At 49.0% G+C, this 19,330-nt stretch overlaps 1 protein-coding gene across 1 annotated transcript in view; it reads right to left on the bottom strand.

Moving 5' to 3' along the window:
- LOC149359243 (SEC14-like protein 2) overlaps positions 1-446 on the bottom strand; it is a 38,079-nt gene extending 37,633 nt beyond the window's left edge. The window contains exon 1 of the mRNA XM_089568995.1: positions 207-446. Coding sequence (XP_089425121.1) covers positions 207-428 — 222 coding nt within the window. The 5' untranslated portion in view covers positions 429-446. The remainder of the gene's footprint in view (positions 1-206) is intronic.
- Positions 447-19,330: the final 18,884 nt, after the last annotated feature.

The following is a 19,330-nucleotide window of genomic DNA, read 5'->3' as shown; positions in this document are numbered from 1 at the left end:
AGTTCCTATACTGTCTTCAAGAGCAATATCAAAATCGTCATTTCACAATTCCTCGGTAACAGTCGCTCTGGCATACGCGACGTGTGTGAAAAAATACACATTCACATCGAACGCTTGCGGGCTGAAGTTAACTGCAGAAATTGACGAGGAGGCGTGATTTTGGGGAAGCAAAAACAGGTGAGCGATGGTCCGCCATCACGGCTCACCTGTTCAAGGGCGGCGCGCTGCTGCTCGTCGAGATCCTGCAGGTAGCCGCTCATGGTGGGGAGTGCCGGCCACCGGCTCCGTAGTCGCGTATAGGCCGCGCTGCGCAAGGCCGCAGCCTTGTTCGAAACGCTTGCCCCGGCGATGGAGAGACAACGCCGCCCAATGGCGCGGGCAAGGGGGCGACCGATTCGGAATCGAAAAGTCGTGAGTGCGCGTTGCATCCACCTTTCCAAGGCGGCGTTGCTCTGCGGGGGGGAAACCAGAAGAGTGGCTCGAAGGAGGATCCCCGTCCGTGGCGGTTATCAGGTCTGTATTCCGCGGCGCTTGAACTCTCACCGTGTCATTCGGTGCGTAAGCGCTGTTAAGCCGCTGCAGTCACTCTTCGCACTACGCGCAGAGTTCCGAACAGACTGGGAAAGAGCGCACTTCTGCTTTTTTCCTTTTTTTTTTTTGCGCAGCAGCACTGCTCTTCCATCCCTGTGAGAAGGAACCCAGGATGCTCACTCAAACGGTTCTCGGCAGGGGCCACAGTTGAAGAAGCGATTGCTGCTAATGGGCTGATTATTCTGTTATTTAACATGGCCTTGCCCAGCTTAAAAAAAAGTTCTATGATGCAATAACCTCATAAAGGCTTCATCATAAAATACCATACAAATTGAATGATATGTCATACAATCTGTATGATATTCTATCACACCTCTACGATTACTGTATGATTTTACAAAAATGTATGACATTTGTATCATTTTTTTATGATTTGTATGATAAGTCTATGATATTGGTATGACAAACTGTATGAGTTTATTGCAGCACACAACTTTTTTCAGCAGGGTGGTTGAAAAAACCAAGGCGAGCGACACCCGGTTTCAAGCAAGCAGCGCATGACGTCTTAATGCTGACAGGCTGTGCGGCTTTCATAACTGAATATCCCGGCCCCACTCAGGCACCACCCGCGTGCAAGTGTCAATTGCTTTCCATCTAATGCTAGTGCGGAACACAACTGAGTCTGAATTGTTTTAAACAAAAAGGAAGGTATAAACCCGGGCGGTATATCATGCACTCAACGCATGAGTCGCAACGCAACGCGCCAGCCGCGCTTTAGCAGGAGCGAGCCAGCCGGCTCGGCGTGACGTAGTTGACGTGACGTCACGTGAGGCGCAGGCAGGTGTTGGCCAGTCCCATCTATGTGTCAGAAAACGCACTTAGCTTGCCTGGTCTGATATCATCAGATGAGTGGCCGTAAGGACACACGTACAATTGAATAAAATGGCAAGAAAGAACGCGGCACTGATGGTGTGATAAGGAGTCGGAACGGGTATCTGGTAAGTGATCAGGAGCGAAACATCCAGGCGCGTTTAAAATTTGGCTGCGTTGTATAGCGGCATGGCAGCATCGCTCACAACTTCGATACACAAGTCAAAGAAAAAAAAAGCTTCAGGAGGAACTTACAATCTTAGCTACATCAGCTGTCCCAGCAATCCTGATTGACGGAAGTTGGTCATTTTCACGAGTATATATTTTGCCATTCCGCACCCACACATATTTCCAATGCGCCTCACGTTTGCGCGCCGTTGCTTGGCCCAAGAGCCGTTTAAGTTCTGTGTAAAGGTGTTCATTCACAAACACCAGCTCTTCTGTTTCGAAGCCGAGGTCAGAGCAGTAAAGCCTCTGGCGCCGAGACTTTTCGAAGACTGTCTTGTAGTTGCCTATGGGCAAACTGAATGATAATGCTCGCATTGTCAGAATGCATGATCGGAATACGATGAATGACCTCAATGTCAGCAGGAAGCGCAGGTACACTCACTTTTTCACCTATTTTCGCGACCAATTCGGGAAGGTTCTCGTCCGCTTTGCGTGGCATGCCTTTTATTTCCACGTTCTCTCGAGAATATTGCTCTACTTCAATGATCCTATCCTCGTGCGTTTTCACCATGCGAGCCAGTTCTTCGCCCATTGTCTCTGGTTGAGTATCAGCAACGTTCAGCTTCTTGTTTCCAGCTTTGATTTCCTAATATTCTGCACTTATGAAGATTGAACTGCTTTATTTCCCTCATTTCCTTCCCATGTTTTATTTCAAAGCTCTTTCATGATGATTCAGCCTGGAGAATCTCCGACCGATATCCCTCACCTCCTGTGCCAGTAAACTGATGGAGCATGTCGTCCTGAACACGTTGATCCGGTACATGGACGACCAAGAACTGTATCCACATACCACGCTCGGCGTCCGGCAATCCACGCATGACGACATGCTCCAATTAAGAAATGAACCACTCGGCAGCGGCGACAAGCCAGCGTGCACATCGCTTGTATCTTTCTGCTATTACTGCAGGCCACTTGCAACGCAGCTGCACTAAGCGCCGGCGACGATCAAGTTTGAAGCGTGCGCGCCAGCGAACGCTAGAAGCGAGCTGACCACCCTGGTGTCCCGGTAGGCGTCCTTAGACACAATCGTTCGCGCAGCATATAAACAGCCCTACCTACCTAAAAATACACCACCGAAAAACTGCTCCAGCTAGGGGTACATAATACGGTCGATGAATTGGCTGAGGCGCATCATGCAGCGCACTACGAACGCCTCTCCCACGCGACCACAGGAAGGGCTATCCTTAGAAAACACGAAATTGAATACACCACCAAGGCTACCCCCGAACTTTCGCTCCCGAATGAAATTGCCAACCGTATATTCATTCCTCCCCTTCCCAAAAACATGCACCCAGTGCATGACCAAGGCCGACGTGCCACCAGAGCCAAGGCATTGCATAAGCACTAATACCCCTTGCCACAAACGGTTCACGTGGTACTCTTAAGCTGAACGTTGCGCAAACACGGGAAGATCCACAATGAAGAGACAGAAGTAGCGCCTGTGTGCGTCTCTTCGCTGTAGATCGTCCCGTGTTTGCGCAACCTTCACCTTAACAGTAACATGTACCCACTAGGCCCTACCGAAGTTTCATTGAGGTTCACGTGGATGCGGCAGAATACACAGACAAAAAATTTAAAAAATAATAAATTTTTATTTCCTCTCACTAGTACAAATGCGGGAGTGCCAAAGCCATGGATAGAAGGCTTGAGTGGCAGTGCTCGGCAGCAGACATATTAGTCATGCACCGAGCAGACAAGTTGCAAAGAAAAAAAAAAGATGGGAGGAAAGAAACAAGAAAAGAAAGGATGTGAGAACAAAAAAATGTATTCAAAAAGAGCAAACGAAAGAATACACACAAAAGGAGAGAAAACAAAAACATGTGCAAACATAGCATCAAAACAGAATACTGGAACTAACAACGTAATTTCACAAGACAAGCTTTCACTACCTTTTTGGAATTAGCAGAAAATATTTTTTGGGGTGATCGGTTAACAACAGAAGGAACATAATGTTTTCGAAGACGCTCGTCATAACGGGTTCGCACTCTAGGCACGAGAAAACGATCGCGACTTCGCAGATCTTTAACAGGAACATATGGTGTACAAAAACCATTTATCCAGATGTGTTTAAAAACTACTGTTTCAGAAAATAGATGAGAAAAATCAGCCATATGTAAAAGTTTAAAAATACTATCTTCATCTCGTGACCTACCATGTAATATTGATTTAAGGGTGGATTTCAGTATGCTGTTGACCTTCTTTCACCAAAAGGCAGAGCAGAAATAAAAGCAGCAAATATCATAGCGTAACACACTGTAGGCTAAGGCGTATACTATATGCGGGCGTAGATACATAGGGCAAAGCGTCTTAACAGAGTGCAGCAAACACGCAACTTTCCGGAGCGGAGAACAGGGAAAAGACAAATGGGTATTCCAAGACATGTCGGAATCGAAGAATACTCCAAAATATTTGACCGTTGACACAGGCATAATTGATGGACATTTGCAATGAGCACAATTTGGTCCATGCAAACGAATTGACACATCATTAGGAATTGCCTTTAAATAATTGTGAAAAAAATTCTCTTTTTATTGTTAACGTTAATTGAGTAATTGCTGAACCATTCCATAACTAACTCGCTGTCGTGTTGAATAAAAAAGAATGCTATCTCATAGTCCTTGTGTCTAGCAACTAAGAGCGTATCATCAGCGTATTGAAAAACACGGCACAGTTTGCAGACAGAGCTCAAATCATTGACAAATAAATTAAATAAAATAAGTGCAAGTATAGATCCTTGAGTAACACCGGATTTAATCTGCTGCAGTCCACTTCTATATTTACGTAATACAACGAGCTGGGAACGATTGGACAGATAATTAACAAGAAGAGCCAGAAAAGGACCTCTAAACCCATAATTGTGGAGTATATCTGCCCACACATCATGATTAACAGGGTCAAACGCCTTGGACACATCCAAAAATAAAGCACAAGCAAATTCATTTTCTTCATTGCAGCTGTTTAGAAGATCACACAGTTTATCAAGCGCGTTCTGCGTACCACGACCCTTAATAAACGCGAACTGATTACCAGAGAACACTTCATGAGCTTCAAGAAATCTGATCATCACCATCCAAATGTGTTTTTCAAAAACAAGCGCAATGCACGGTAGGATCGAAATACCGCGATAATTTTTAACTTTATTTTTTACTCCATTCTTATAGATAGGGATAACCATCGCCTTCTTCAAGCCCTCAGGTGGAAATTATTATGCCGTTATGCCGTTATGCCATTGATATGCCGATGCCATTTAAAATTATGCCATTGATAGTCGCGAGCAGAACATGCTTTATTCGTTCAAAATTTCTGATAAGTGTATCGACTGAGATATCGTCCCACCCTGGAGACTTTCGACTGCTAAAGCCAGAAAGAATGCAGCGTAGATCGTCTTGAGTGCAAGGTGGCAGAAATGCTGATTCAAGCACCGATAGCATGCTGCGAGGTGGTTAATTGCGTACTTTTGAATGCGCAGCCAGATCAGCAGCCGAAAAAAAAAAGTATTGAACTCATCAGCGAGTGCCAGAGATAACGCCCTAAAGTTGCGGGAGATGGAATCAGCTACGTTCCTAGGTGCACAGCCACGTAAGCGATTAACAACATCCCAGGACCCAGCTGGCTTCCCTTTATACGCCCCAAACCTTTGCTGGAAATATTGACGTTACTTTTTTTTTTTTATGGAGCAATGCATTTGCCCTGTTGCGGGCAGACCTGTACAGTGCCCTCAACTGAGTGTTCGTAGGCGCACGCCTACAACGGGCGCCAAGCCTTTTTCCTTTCTGCAGTAGCCAATATAACGTGGTTATCAATCCACGGACAACCAGTCCTTCTTTGCTTTACGATCATAGTTTTTTTTTTACAGGACTCTAACAACTGTGCGAAAGTTTCAACAAATGAATCGTAAAGAGAGCTTTCAGAAGTGTGAGGAAGCATTTGCACTCGCGGTCGTAGACAACTACGGCCAGCCCCTGGTGACGGCCACCTCCCTCAATGCCTGACTGTCGATAGAGGCTGAGGAGGCGGCTCGCCATAGCCGACACCAAGGCAGGATACATCCTCAGCGATTAAAAGCAAGCATTCAGGAACTTCGCTAAGAGAAGGCTTCATGGCCCAGAGCCGAATTATCTACAGAACAGTTGCAGCTCATATGGGTGCCAGCACATACGTTCCACCCAGGAAACAAGGCAGCTTATGAAAGTGCCCGAGGATTCGTCAACCGGGCACAGAGCGACCATTGCTCCTGGTTCAGGAGGGAGCGTCTGGTAACCTACCATGAAATCACCTCCACTATCGAAACGATCGGCTCAAATGCCCACCCCCGCACAAGTCCCTCTCCAAAGCAGAGTAGTTTGCCTGGCGGCAACTTCAAAGAGGTGCATTCCCAAATCCTTATGTATACTCCTCCTTGATGGATCCCGCTGAATACAGTTCCCGCTGCACTCTCTGCAATCATTCTAAAGCAAACCTCAATCACATCCTATTCGAATGCCCAGAGGACCAGCCACCTCCGAGCTTTCAAATCTCAAACCAAAGTCAGTGGGAGACTGCGTTGCTCAGCCCTGACCCGGCGGTACGCACAACTCCGGGTAGTGGGTTGGGCCCTGAAGGTCGCAATGAAGCATGGACTTCAAGCCACCTAGCACTGTCGAGAGGGCCCACAATCTGTCTAAACCTTTTCTCTAACCCCTGCCCTCTTTGTCTTATGACAAATAAAGGTTTGTCCCTCCTCCTCCTTTTAAAGCTCTCCTTGAAATCTTTCAACTTAGCTCGTAGCTCCCGTTTCACTTCTCCAACCAGACACCGGGGCAGAGGAACAAAATCAGATCCCCAGACTGGCACCAGCGGCAGAAGGGGAAAAAAGAAAGAGGAAAAATTCTGCGCAAGAAATGCGTATACTGCAAGTTCTACGGGAGCCTCTGGTAGTTTTCCCATTGGAGTAGTGCTTTCGCACCAATAATGTCTGGCACGGAACTTTGTCACAGGCTTTTGCGTAGTACAGTCTGTTGGTTGCAGTCAATGTAAGTTATAAATGAATGTAGCAAGTTGAGCCTCATAGAAAAGTTTGTTACGGAAACCATGTTGTGATGAAAGAAAAAAAATGTTAGAATTGAGAAATGCTCACGATTTCAGAATAAATTACACGCTCCATGATTTTACAAATAATTATTTTTAGGGGAATGGGTCGATACTTTAAAGGCGAGTTTTCGTTTGACATGAAGATTGGAACGACCTTTCCCGCTTTCCAGTCATCTCGTACGTTGCCTGAGGAGAGAAACTGAGAGTACAAGAGTGGCAAGTAGGAAGCACAAATGCGGTAGTATTTCTCAGGCAGTTAATTTCATCCATCCCGGCAGAGGATGCTAGCTTAATGTTTTCAATACAAGCAGATATGCCATCTTCGAATAAAGAAATATCAGGCATGGTTTATTCCATTATGGAACTTCTTAAAGGCATTAGCAGTACGTAAATCCCACTCTTTTGTATAAGCTGTTGAGAACGCTCTATTAAATATGTCAGCGCAGTCAGCTTCAGTGACCGTCTCACTCTCACCGTCAGTTGTGCGCAGGTCTTACGAGTTCACTAAGTGCCCGAATTTTATATGGTTATTGATTAGTATGTGCCCTCGTCCCGCTTTGTTCCGGACCCCGTGCTCTTCTGTCCTTCCGGTATTTTCGGGCAATTTTCTCCAGTGTTTTGAGTGCCTAATGCATTTTATTTCATTAATATCAGGCCAACGACCTCCCTACATGTTAAGAGATCGGACTAGTGACCTCATGCTCAGTAGCAGGACGCCACGGAGACTAAGCGTGCGTCGATAATCAAGCCTACAGCGGCCCCCGTTATTATGCTGCAAGCTGCGCTTTTTTTCACGAGATCTGCAGACGTAACACGCCATATCGGCTTCATTCATCCGAGGACAATGCTGAACGGTTAACAGTGATCAACTCCTGCATACTAATCAGGCGTCCACGAACAGCGTGCAAGCCTTCCGCGCATCCAAGACGGCAGCGATCGGATCTCGAACCGAAGACAAGATCTCACCTTACCGCGAATCCGCCTAGTGCGCACCGGCGCGAGGGAACCGCGGGCCTCCTTGTCATTGCCGCTCGATGCACGCGTTGTTGGCCTTGTGGCAAAATTACGTTCGTTGACCTTGCTCGACTGGTGCCGACTATCTGGAGTGAGGACGTCTCCTCCGCGTCTGGCTCCTTGCCGTGCAGCAGTATTCGTTGCGAAACTGCATGATACGAATCGCATGCGATGACAGTGAAACGTCATCGCCGCTCACCTTGCGAGCTAAAGACATGAGGCCACATTGCATTGCACTAAATACGTTGGCATACGAGGTCAGCTCCATTGGAACGCATGTCTTCACATCAAAAACAACGGCCTGTTTCTTGCAAAAAAAAAAAAAAAATTAGAAATGAGCATTTGGTGCGTTCGAATGGGAATGTAGAACCGGAACCGAACCCACATTTTTGGCAGGAACCGCAACCAAACCGAACCGATATTTTTTCGCCATGTTGACACTGAACCCGAACCGGAACGATTTCAAGGAACCGTTCCGAACCGGTTCGGGACTCGGTTCAGCCCCACTTTTCATGCAACACGAAATATTTTTATTTTTTCAAGACAAAATGTGTAGGTAGCTCTAGCTCAGTCTAGATGTGAACCAGCTGGAAAAGGCAAAATATTTTCAAGCATGTAAGAAAGCAATGTAACCAAACGAGAAATATTGAAGCAATCGCATATTCTGTGCAGGCAGTTTAGATATTGTCGCGTTGTAGTGACGGGAGTCCAGCGGTCAGGAAGACAGCGACAAGATTTGCAAACGAAGCTCTTTATTTGGGCTGGCTTGCGCCCGCAAAAGAACTAAACAGCACGGCAGCGGCGTAAGCAACAAACGTGCTGGTCAGTCGTCGAACTACGAATGCCCTCCGCTCGCGGCATCGCTCAATTTAAAGACGGCAAGGAAACTTCGAGATAACAGGTCAAGATCATCTACAGTAATCTGGAAAAACGTAGATACAGCTCTTCATGGCTGTGATCAATCGAGATTAGTCCGGTCGCTTCTCGCGTCACGAACAAAAATGATAACACCCCTTTCCTGCGTGCTTGAACGCGAACGAACGGACACTACAATGATACGCGGCAGTATGCTGCAAAACGCCAGTTGTCTCATACAACGACCGAACTGCAGAAAACGAACGGTTGCGTTGATTCCGTCCACCAAAGCTCGGGATGGAGCGAAGCTAGCAAGAAAAGCAAAATGACCGGCCGACTCTCCGAAGATGGCGTCACTTCCGCCGCTACTCCCCTCTTTCCGATACCCCCACCCAGCGCTCCCTGCAGACGCGACGAGGGCGGCTGGTTTTTAACGAGCGATTGCAGCTCTTTTCTGGGACAGAACCGAGAAAAAAGTGACACACATGATTTACAAGGGGCCTTCTTCACAACCACGGCATTTAATGCAGTTTTAAAACCATTTCATCTATATACCCTTTCGATAGTCGTCTCTGAGTTTATGCGGAGGGGACACATGTGGCACATACCACTTTTTTTTTTTTTTAAGAGCAAATGGAAGCTAGAGAGTGTGGTCTGGGGACGATGCCGTTTCATTGATTTTGGTTGGAAAACAAGCCTTGTGGAGAAGCTGACGTAGAGATTTCCGGCTTGTTTTTTCCATTTACATCCTCTCTCTTTCCCGACAATCTCATAACAGCCGCTTGCGCACCGTCGAAGGACTCTGGCCATACTTTGACGTGAAAACTGATGCGCAGTAACTTCATACCTTGCCTCTTTAGAGTTAATTAAAAAGTACATACAAAATTTACAAGCACGGAGAACAGTACAGAAAGAGGTCCTAAAGTTTAGCACTGTAGTGGGACCTCTTATAATAAAATGCAAAAAACAATAAAATGACGCGGCTTATACGTCGATACACAAGTGTTGCTTACCAATGTACAAGACAAATGCAACAGAATTGCAATAAAAAAAATAAATGCTCTAAATACTTAATGTTGCAAAGACAGAGTGAGGACCAAACAGATATAATCTGATTTAAGGAGGCGAAGGAACTGAGGTGGTAATAACGAGCATGAGAGATGCACTTCCCAGTAGCCGAAGGCACAGGTAATCTCTAAATTGACCCATCACCCACCTCCCAAGACGCTCCAGCAACAATTCCAGTTGGTCACAGTCTGTGCAATGCAACCGCATTACGAAGACGAGACGCGCAACTAACCAAGGAACTGAGGGTGCACTCGCATTGCACACAAAGCATGCCAGTGTGAGTGGGCATGAAAGAAGGGCTGTGTCGTTTCTTTTTACAGCGAAAGCACCGCTGCGCTAATCCGAACCAAAGTTTCGCTGCGTGTTGCTGATGTTGTGACTCAGGTAGCATGGTTAGCCCGGAGAGGAGACGTGGACGATTGGAGAGGGGGTTACGAGAAATACGAGGAAACTTTATACAATAGATTACATCATGTACTACATATAGCAACTGAGAGTAAGTCTCGATGAGAGGCAGCTTCTTGGCCGTACTCGCTGCCCAGTTTTGTAGGGCTTTTCTTCCTTGAAATCCCGAGATGGAGGCCGGGCCTAGCTGCCAAGGGTGGCGTGTCCTGAAGAGTTCACTGTGGCACTTATCACACATTCTCTCCTTAGGGAACACGCCCCCGACCAGGGGGTCGTGCCCCCGTAGACATGGAGATCAAGCCTTCTTAAACGCCTTGGCACTGTCCGAGTAAATGAAATGAGGTAGACCCCTTCTGGCAACGAAACGGCGAAAGCACCTCAGAAATGCCTCAGCGGACATATAGATATCAATTCCAAATGAACGGCCCTGGATGCGGCACATGTGAACAGCGCAATATACCACTTCACTTTACCGCTGTGCGAGGACACAAAAAGTGGTCCCGCGAAGTCAGTGCCGATGACCTTGAAGGGGTTCGTTGAAGCAAGACGGTGACTCGGGACAGGCGCAGCGGGAGCGCTGCCTGGTCTGTTCGTGAAACGCTGGCATAAAAATCAGCTCCGGGTCACTCGCCTCACTAACGTTCTCGCTCGGCAAATCCAGCAGCTCTCGTAGCTGTGTAAAAGTATCGCGGACGCCACCATGCAGCACCTGGCAATGGGCTCTAATCGTGAGCAGCTCCAAAAAATTATGAGGTGACGGAAGGATGGCAGGGTGCTTGCGCTCGTCTACTGACGTTAGGCGTGACAGACGTCCACCAATTCGAAGGACGCCTACGTTGTCCAAGAAGGGGTTGAGATCCCATACACGGGACTTTTTGTCGAACAGACCTCCCTTGGTCAAGCTGCTGATCGCTGCAGCTTCGTTTTGCACGCATATTTCCGCTCGGCATATAAGAGCTCTTCGGCTGTCAACGGACCAGTTTCTGTAATTCTGCGTCGGCATCGGTTCAGAAATCGAATTATCCATGCGCCGTGTCCCTGAGGAGCCGCTGTGTCATACTATTATGTTGGCAATCAATCACCGAACTCAGAACCTCCACAACAGCAGCAGTATGAACCAAAGCATCTCACTGCTGACGCATCCTTCCCTGTCGAGAGAGCCCGTCGGTTGCAACGGCCATTGGTCTGCTGGTCCTTGAAACCACTCTGGTCCTTGCCCCCATATGGGGCTGGACAAGATCTTTTCAATGGACACTCCGCGGGTTAGGAGGTCTGCAGGACTGACCGGTCCGGGACAATATTTCCATTGCGATGGATTGGTTCGTTCTCAAATTTTTGTTGCCCTGTTACGGATAAATGGCTTCCACTTGACTGCGTCGCCTCGTATCCAGGTCATAGCGATTGTAGAGTCCGTCTGCATGTGGTAGTCGACGTTGAAACTTAGATAGCTGCGGCATAGATAGTTAAGCAACCTGGAACCTATCAGTGCCTCCAGCAGCTCTGAGCGAGGCAAGGTTTAAGTGGGGTCACCCGGGACATCGTGAGAAGCAAGCGTGCTTCTCTGGGAGTAGTTATGATGTAGATCGCTGCTCCACATGCTAGTGGGCTTGCATCATAAAATACGTGCACTTCTAGTACGCTATTGGTAGCTTGCGTCCGCCACCGATGTACCGCGGGATTGAAAGTGCTTGTATTTTCTCTAGCTGTCGTACCCACTCATGCCATTAGTTCTGAAGGTCTTCAGGGAGATCCTCATCCCACACGACACCACGTGACCAGAGTTTTTGGAAGAAGATTCGTATGGAGATGATAAAAGGGCCAAGAAAGCCCAGGTGGTCGAAAATTCTCGAAGCTGCTTGTACGACGAACCGCTCTGTGTCCGACTTTGCTTTCAGGAAGTCCAGTAGACTCGATATTGAAAAGCTGAAATTGTCTTTTTCCGGATGCCAAGCAATGCCGAGAACTTTGACGTCTCTCGGAGGACGACTATTTCTTTGCCAGCAGCTGAGTGTTGTTCCTGCTCCAAGACTTTTATCAACCGGTGCGAGTTCGTAGTCCATTTCCGAAGGGTCATGCCCCTTCTTGCATAAGGTCTTGCGCCTCGCGACACAGCTGGAGGGCTTGTTTCAATTGGTAAATAATGGTCGCAGTTAGTGAAAACGGACTGTACGCTGCTCCAAACGACACGTGTGCCATTCGTCGTTTTGCGCGGTTGCAATATGCACTCCATTGTCAACCACCAACTAGCCCGCCTTCACTTGTTAGAAATGCATCTCGACCTTCCTCTCAAATGGAGATCTGTCGATGTCTTTTCGATGTCGGCTGTCATGGCGATGCGGAGTGTTCGAAAGCGCAGCAGAATCTTCACTAGTGTTGAATTCCAATGGCAGATCGGGATCAAGTTTTTCTGCTCGGTTTGGATCAGTCGTATTCCAATGGTAAAATGGGAGCGCGAGTTGTATGTTCCAATGGCAGATCGGGATCAGGCGTAAATCCCGGATCGCTCCGTGGAGCAGCGATTCTTGATCTGCCGAAATCGGCGGATTTGACCGGAACCTCGCGTGACGTTTTTTTTCCCGCCGCGTCTGCTTCCTGTCGCGACCGGCAGCAGCCGCTTCGTTCCTGTCGTCGCTACGTGGTGAGCCGGGCGAGCCGGGACAGACGGGCACTTTCCAGTCAACAGTGGACGGCAATGATCTTGCTTCGAGCCGTGCGGCACTAATTTTGCTTCATGGAAGTGACAGTTCCGACTCGGGCACTGAAAGCTCAGAGTCCAGCAGTGAAGATTCGTCTGAAACGGACAGCGAGTGTGGAGCTGCCGGCCTGTATATGCCTGCCGCCGGCGTCAGAAAAATGCGCTAATATTCTTTGTTTGCGTTCATAGCAAGCCCTGGAGTAGAGGAATGTAAAAAATGAATCATTTTTGAGGATCGTTGGCCAATACCGAGTTGCTGGTAGAAGTGATAACTGCGATACAAGCAAATTTCTTCCTGATGCCCAGTGCGGCTGGCCTGCTGTCTGCTAGCTCCGCTGTTGGAGGCGTCGCAGAAATCGATCATGTCTTTATTTTATTATGAGACGAGGAACACAGTAAAACGGTGACGCGAGTAGCACCTTTACTACAGCGCTGGCCAATTCCGAAGCGCCCTCAGCTGCGGCATCGATGAAAAACAGTTAGGCTTAGCGACGACTACGGCAGCCAGGGAGAAACGTTGGCCGGGGGGCAGCGCAGTTCGTCGCTCGGCGTGTCCGCGGGCGGCGTCGTTGCCGAAAGCTCGACTGTCTCGCTGATTGGTTCAGCGGCTTGCGTCTCGTAGTCGCAAGGCTGGAAAATCGAGCAGCGAGCAACTTGCCTGCGCGTCGCCCGCCACTTCTTTCGTGAACGGTAGGGACAGGCTCACTGGCTCTCCGAAGACCGCGGCCGTATACTCGCGTGTTCACGGAGTGGACATCCTGTACATACGCTTTGGTTTTACATTACGGCCTTCGTACTACCTCCTTTTTGTTTCGCCGAGACGGCGTCTGTCAACGCGGAGAACGCGCCTCGCGCAACTCCTGTCGCACTCGAACAGGAAGCTAGCAGGGCGTCCGCTCCTCCGCGGGCGTCCGCGGCTCGCCGCTGCGGCGCTGGCGTCGCGCTCCCGAGGGAGCACTGGCATTCCAATCGCACACTGGGAGGTGGCAAATCTACGCGCTCCGACGCGCTCCGTACGCGATCCGACGGAGCGGTCTCGATCTGCCATTGGAATTCAGCATAGGTCTGGATACAAATTGTCCCCCTTTTCAAGAAAGTTAAAGAGAACTACATCCTTTGGCATGTGAAGATGCATCAAATACTACTCTCACCTTGTAGTGACGGCGTGTCCCCTGATACCTTCTTTGTGTGGCATATATAAAGCTTTGCGGGATTTATAGCACGGCTGTCAATCACATCTGCATGTCCCGCAGTTAGGTATCCTCTTATAGCCTTGTCAAAAATATCGAGCAGGTGACCGTCGTCTCTGACGGCTATGTCTCGGTTGTCACAAAGCTCGGCTGCCTACCTCCATGAAAGTGCGACTTCATATCTTCCATCGCACAGCCGGACATTTCGTTCAAATTCTCGCATGGTCGCACTAGTTGATTTTAGGTTTCCGTGAATAAATAGATATAGTCAGACGACATACCTGCAAATTAGGCCCACGGAAATAAAAATACGCGTGGACTCTTTGCTTTCGCCGATCAATAGACCCTTTATAAAATTCAGTCTGACAACTCGGCTGGCATCATCATCAGCAACTTCCGTCGGCGCCGTGCGCCACATCTTGGGCACCTTTGGCTGGAAGACGCGCAGCTATAGCGCTCTGCACAGCCTCTGCTCTAGTTTCCACCTTGTGGCATGTCTGGTTGCGTTTGTGAAAGCGATGGCGGAAAATTTGCAGTGGTCGAGGGACCTGACTGTCATCCCGGGCGGATTTTCGGAAAGGCTTTTGGACTCCTATTGTCCGGCCGCACCTCTCAGCGAGGCTACAAGCCGGTATTACTGCGATCCGTCGACAGTGCGCGTTGCCGTGTCACCCTGCAGGTCGAATCTACTGTCGATAAAGGAGGGCTAACAACACTTGGACCGGACTCGACTACGAGCAGGCGCACTGCAGGGCGAAATGCGTGTGGATCCGGATATGGGCGCTCGATCAGCAGTGCCGGTGCGCTAGCCGTCGGTGCGAAATCAGTCGCGTTGTAGCTGTTCACCATCTAGGCCTAGCGACGACTAGGGCAGTCGGTGAGCGCGCAGTTCGTCGCCCGGCGTTGCCGCAGGCGGTGTTGTTGCCGAAAGCTCCACTATAGCACAGGCATGCTGTCGTTGCTAGAATCTAGGAAGCATCCTTTCTGGTAGCATGGCTGTTTTGTATTTTCTTGTGCGAACGTGAAGTAAGCCGAGCTTGCCGGCCGGCCAGCCTGGGTCCCGTCTGCCGGCGTCATAAAAACGAGCTAATGAGTGTTCTCGACGTAAATAATAAACCCTGGGATAGGGAAATGAGAATATGTATCATTTTTCTGGGTCATTGGTCAATACCGAGTTGCTGGTAAAAGTGGCAACTGTGGTACGTGCGAATTTGTTGCGAGAACCGCTTCGCAGCTGCCGCTGGCCGGCCGACGCTGGGGTCCGGCTCGATTAGCGCCCGCTAGCTCCGCTGCTGAAGGCGCCGTAGAAATTGACCATACGTTTATTTTGTTGAGATGATGCTGTCGACAGCAAAGCGGAGTGAAGAATAGGCCTTCAATTATAGCGCAGGCGACTTCCGAAACGCCGGCCCCTGCCGCTTCGATGCGAAGCAGGCTATAGGCCTAGCGACGACCACGGCAGACAGGCAGCCGCAGAGCTCCTCGCCCGAGGCGCCCGCGAGCGGTGCTGTTGCCGAAAGCTCGCAACATCAGCAGGCATGCTTTGTCGCCGCTCGAGTATAGCTGGCAGTTTTTCTGATAACAAGGCGATGCCGTGTTTTCTTGCAATATTTGTACCCCAAGCCAAGCAGCGCTCAGGCACTGCTGCGCTGCGGCGAAGTGCGACACCGGTTGCATGCCGCTCCGTGTGTCCCTGCTTGCTGTGGTGTGGCAGTTCGGAAGCGGTGACCGGAGCGGAGCGCCGGACGTGTTGCCGGACATGCGTCTCCTGCTTTAGCCAGAGTGCACAGGCACTGACCGAACGAAAACACAGCTGCTGCTGCTGCACTCCGCCTATGTCGCCGTCGTTTGCTGCATGTTCGCAACGGAGAGAACGACGGCGCTCCTCGCCGCGCCGCATCGTCGTGCTCTTTTTCGCGCACACGGAACTCTCTATGAATGGACGTGGATGCTTTAAAATCTAAAACAAGTGCGTTTGAGCAACGTTTTGATTTTGTGACGCGCCGAAATAGTCACCAGCATCGGAATGCATGTCCTCGAGTGCGCCGAAGGTGGCACCTTTATTTTTGTGCTCACTATACAGCGGAGCGGCTACACGGTAGAATGAACTTTTCGCGCCCTTTCAATACTTCTATCATTTATTTGAATGTGAAAACAAACAGGTAACGGACGAGAAGAAAAGAAGCATGCAGCTACTCCATGCGCTCCGTGCTCTGGAAACACAGCTTGTTTCCGTGCGCGTCTCTTCGCCGCGCTGGCTGCAGAAAGGCACACAGCAGCATGCCGGCATCGCGACTATAGCTTGGAGCAGAGAGCCAATGTCAAGGAACATGGCTAGGACACAGAAACAAGATAATTGCGCTTGTGCTTCGCCGAGCGCCGTACTTTTCAATCTGGCCCGAGCGCATACCGGCAGGCGTATGCCCAAGTAATGGCGGAGGCAGCGCGGTTTGCGCACCACAGACCAGATGGCGCTGAATTTTCTAAAGGGTCTATACGTATCACTCCTCCGATGGCAGAGCGGCAAGCCGCCACGGGACTGGTTGAAAGGTTGGTTACTCCTCCCACCGTCTGCGAGGAATTAAAAAAAAAAGGCGGGAGCCGGGACGTTTAATCGGATTTAATAGAGGTGAATCGGCCGCACAGGGCAATAGTTCGAAGTTTCTAAGAACGCTCGGAACGTGTAGATCGAGTTCCAGAGGTAAAAATACAAGTTCAGATTCCTCTTCAGTGCACCTTTAAGTTCGCTATATCCGAGGCGGCCCCATGTGACGGAGGCCGCCATTTCGATAGCAGAGACTCAATTCCAATGCTAACGCAATAATTAGATTGGTGTCAAAGGGTTCATATAGTCGGATACCAATTAAGTCTGCAGCAAAGCTCCACCCACATTCAGCCTCCGCACACAGAATTCCTCCACGACGAAAAAGTAGCCCGCTGGTTAAAAGTAGCTTGTTACCAAGAAAAAAATTGAGCTCTATAATTTTGGCACGTGGATTGTTTGATGTAGTCTAACATTAAAAAGCTGATTTCGTTTACTATTGCGACTGGCCAGCGGAGTAATACAAAATGCCGCGGACCGCGGCTCAGAGTTAGCGACTGCTGTTTTTTTAAGTTGTATCCTACTACAGGGAAATATCCGAGGTGGGCACATATTACGGAGCCCGACATTTGCGATTGCAAACACTCAAATCTAATGCTAATGCATTAATTAATTATTGGTATCGAAGGTTCTCACGAAGAGAACCTGCCTCTTAAGTTCGTCATTACCGAGGTGGCCCCATGTGGCGCAGGTCTTCATTTCCGATTGCAGAGACACGATTATAATGCTAACGCATTATGCAATGACTGGTGTCGAGAGGTTACTCGGGAAGAGAAACCTGGTTCTTAAGTTCGTTATATCTGAGGCGGCCACCTGTGACGTGACCGCCATTGCCTATTGCACGGACTCAGTTCTAACGCTAACGCATTAAAGGGACGTTGAGGAGAAATTGAAGTTGGCTTGTATCGATAAATTACCCGCTCCTGACTACAAAAAAAGCCACTCATACTGACAACAAAGCTCTTGTAACTTAGAAAAGAGCAAGAACCAAAATACAGGTATCGCCGCCACAGGCGATACCTGTATGACGTGACGTGATATGATGTGATGACGTCATATGACAAGACAGTGTTGCTAGAACCAATGGTTCTAGCACCACTGGGACACGAGGACCACGAATCACTGAGGCTGACAAACGAAGGTTGCGCGGTTGAATGCTGAAGTAAGTTTTGTTTTGGAACCAATAGTGCGCTTTTATCACACAGGGAAGACCGACAAAAGACAACCTGAATGTTGTAAGCGAAGAAAATCAATACTTAGCGGCTCCACAGGCGGTCATATGAGTTTCGGTATATCATGGCGCTTCGCGTCTATGCGCTGTGCATGCCCGCGTGGTTTCGTTTTTGACGCGCCTCGATTTATAAGCGCGGAACAGCAGAGGAACTCCAAGTGCCGCTCCAAATGCTAGTTAACTTTTGAAGGAACCTGTTAAGGTTGGTCAGATGATCGCCACGGTCGATGAAAAACTATGACGGCACGATTTTCGGTGATCGTGCAAGGCTGTTTGCAGTGTAAAGAGCACCTTGAGTCTTCGTACGCTCGCCCGGCGAAACGTTCCCGGTTGTGCCAGACGCTCTGTGGGGCTGAGGTCGCTGAAGTGCAGGCCGAAGTTATTAGACACTTTTAGCATACCGTGTACCGTGTTGCCGTTACCGGTACCTGAGTTCCGGGAGCCCGCGCGCAGCCAATGCATGCGCAAATCTCCTTGCAGCATAGGGACCAATCAGCGCCTGTTCACCGGTGGTAGGCGGGCTCCCGGTACTCCGCTAACGGTAACAAGGTACACGGTATGCTGAAGGTGTCTATCTGCGAGAACTTCGTTGACGACTTCGAGAACGGGATCCATCGTAACGGTGGCAAAACGCCGGTGCAAACGTAAACGAAGCGACGGTAGCGACGGCCGCAACAGCCGATAGATGCCTTCAACGTGCGGCCGGCGGTAGCTTTCATTTCGGCTGCTGCTAGGCCGCCCCGCTAGCCGCCAGAAATCACGGAGTCTGCGTTAACGTCATGTTCACGTCATGTTTCATGTAACTTAGTCCTTTGTCGTCATAATAGAGTCCCAAGTTTGAATTAGCGGCGGGAAAAACTTTTTCAACTTCGAACTCAAATTTCTTAGAAATAAATGCATCTTTCGCTGCCGGCCTAGTGGCAACAAAGCCATGAAATGCCGAACTATCGGATTTTGCTATAAAAAATATTAAAAATTACGAGGAACTTTAGCGGCTAAAGTGGTGAAAGGCGAAAGCCTGAGTGCTGCATTCTGCTACGCGATTGTTCACTTCAAATTCTGTTGGTGCATTAATTAACAGCCAATTAATGACGCTTAAGCTTCGCCTTTAGGAGTGGAACGCGACAGCCTGTTGTAGCGCTGCCACGGAGTCCAAGGAACGCCACCACCCGTTCGGCGCGATGCGTTGCCCTTTGAACGCAACGCTTTTTGAGGAAAGGAAATGGGGCTGTAATTCTCTGTCATCTCGGTGGACACCTGAGCCGCACCGTACAGGAAGGGAGGAAGTGTGAATGAAAGAAGAAAGAGGGCCGTAATGAAGAAAATGAAAATTGTATTTCAGGAAAGGAAATCACGTATTAACTGTCTCACGTATCTCAGTAGACACTAGTCGAAAATTGTATTTGAGGAAAGGAAGTTGCGCAGTAACTGTCTCACATATTTCGGTGGACACCGGTCAAAATTCGCGCGCGGTGACATCACGACAATTTCGACAAATCTGAAACGCGGAGAAATACGCCTTGCTCGTCGGTAAATTGGTTTTTGAGGAAAGGAAATTATTTGTCTCTCAT

The sequence above is a fragment of the Amblyomma mixtum genome, chromosome 2, assembly GCF_055824585.1.
Source record: "Amblyomma mixtum isolate Tamu chromosome 2, ASM5582458v1, whole genome shotgun sequence".
NCBI lineage: Eukaryota > Metazoa > Arthropoda > Arachnida > Ixodida > Ixodidae > Amblyomma > Amblyomma mixtum.
This window is presented reverse-complemented; position numbering and strand designations above follow the sequence as displayed.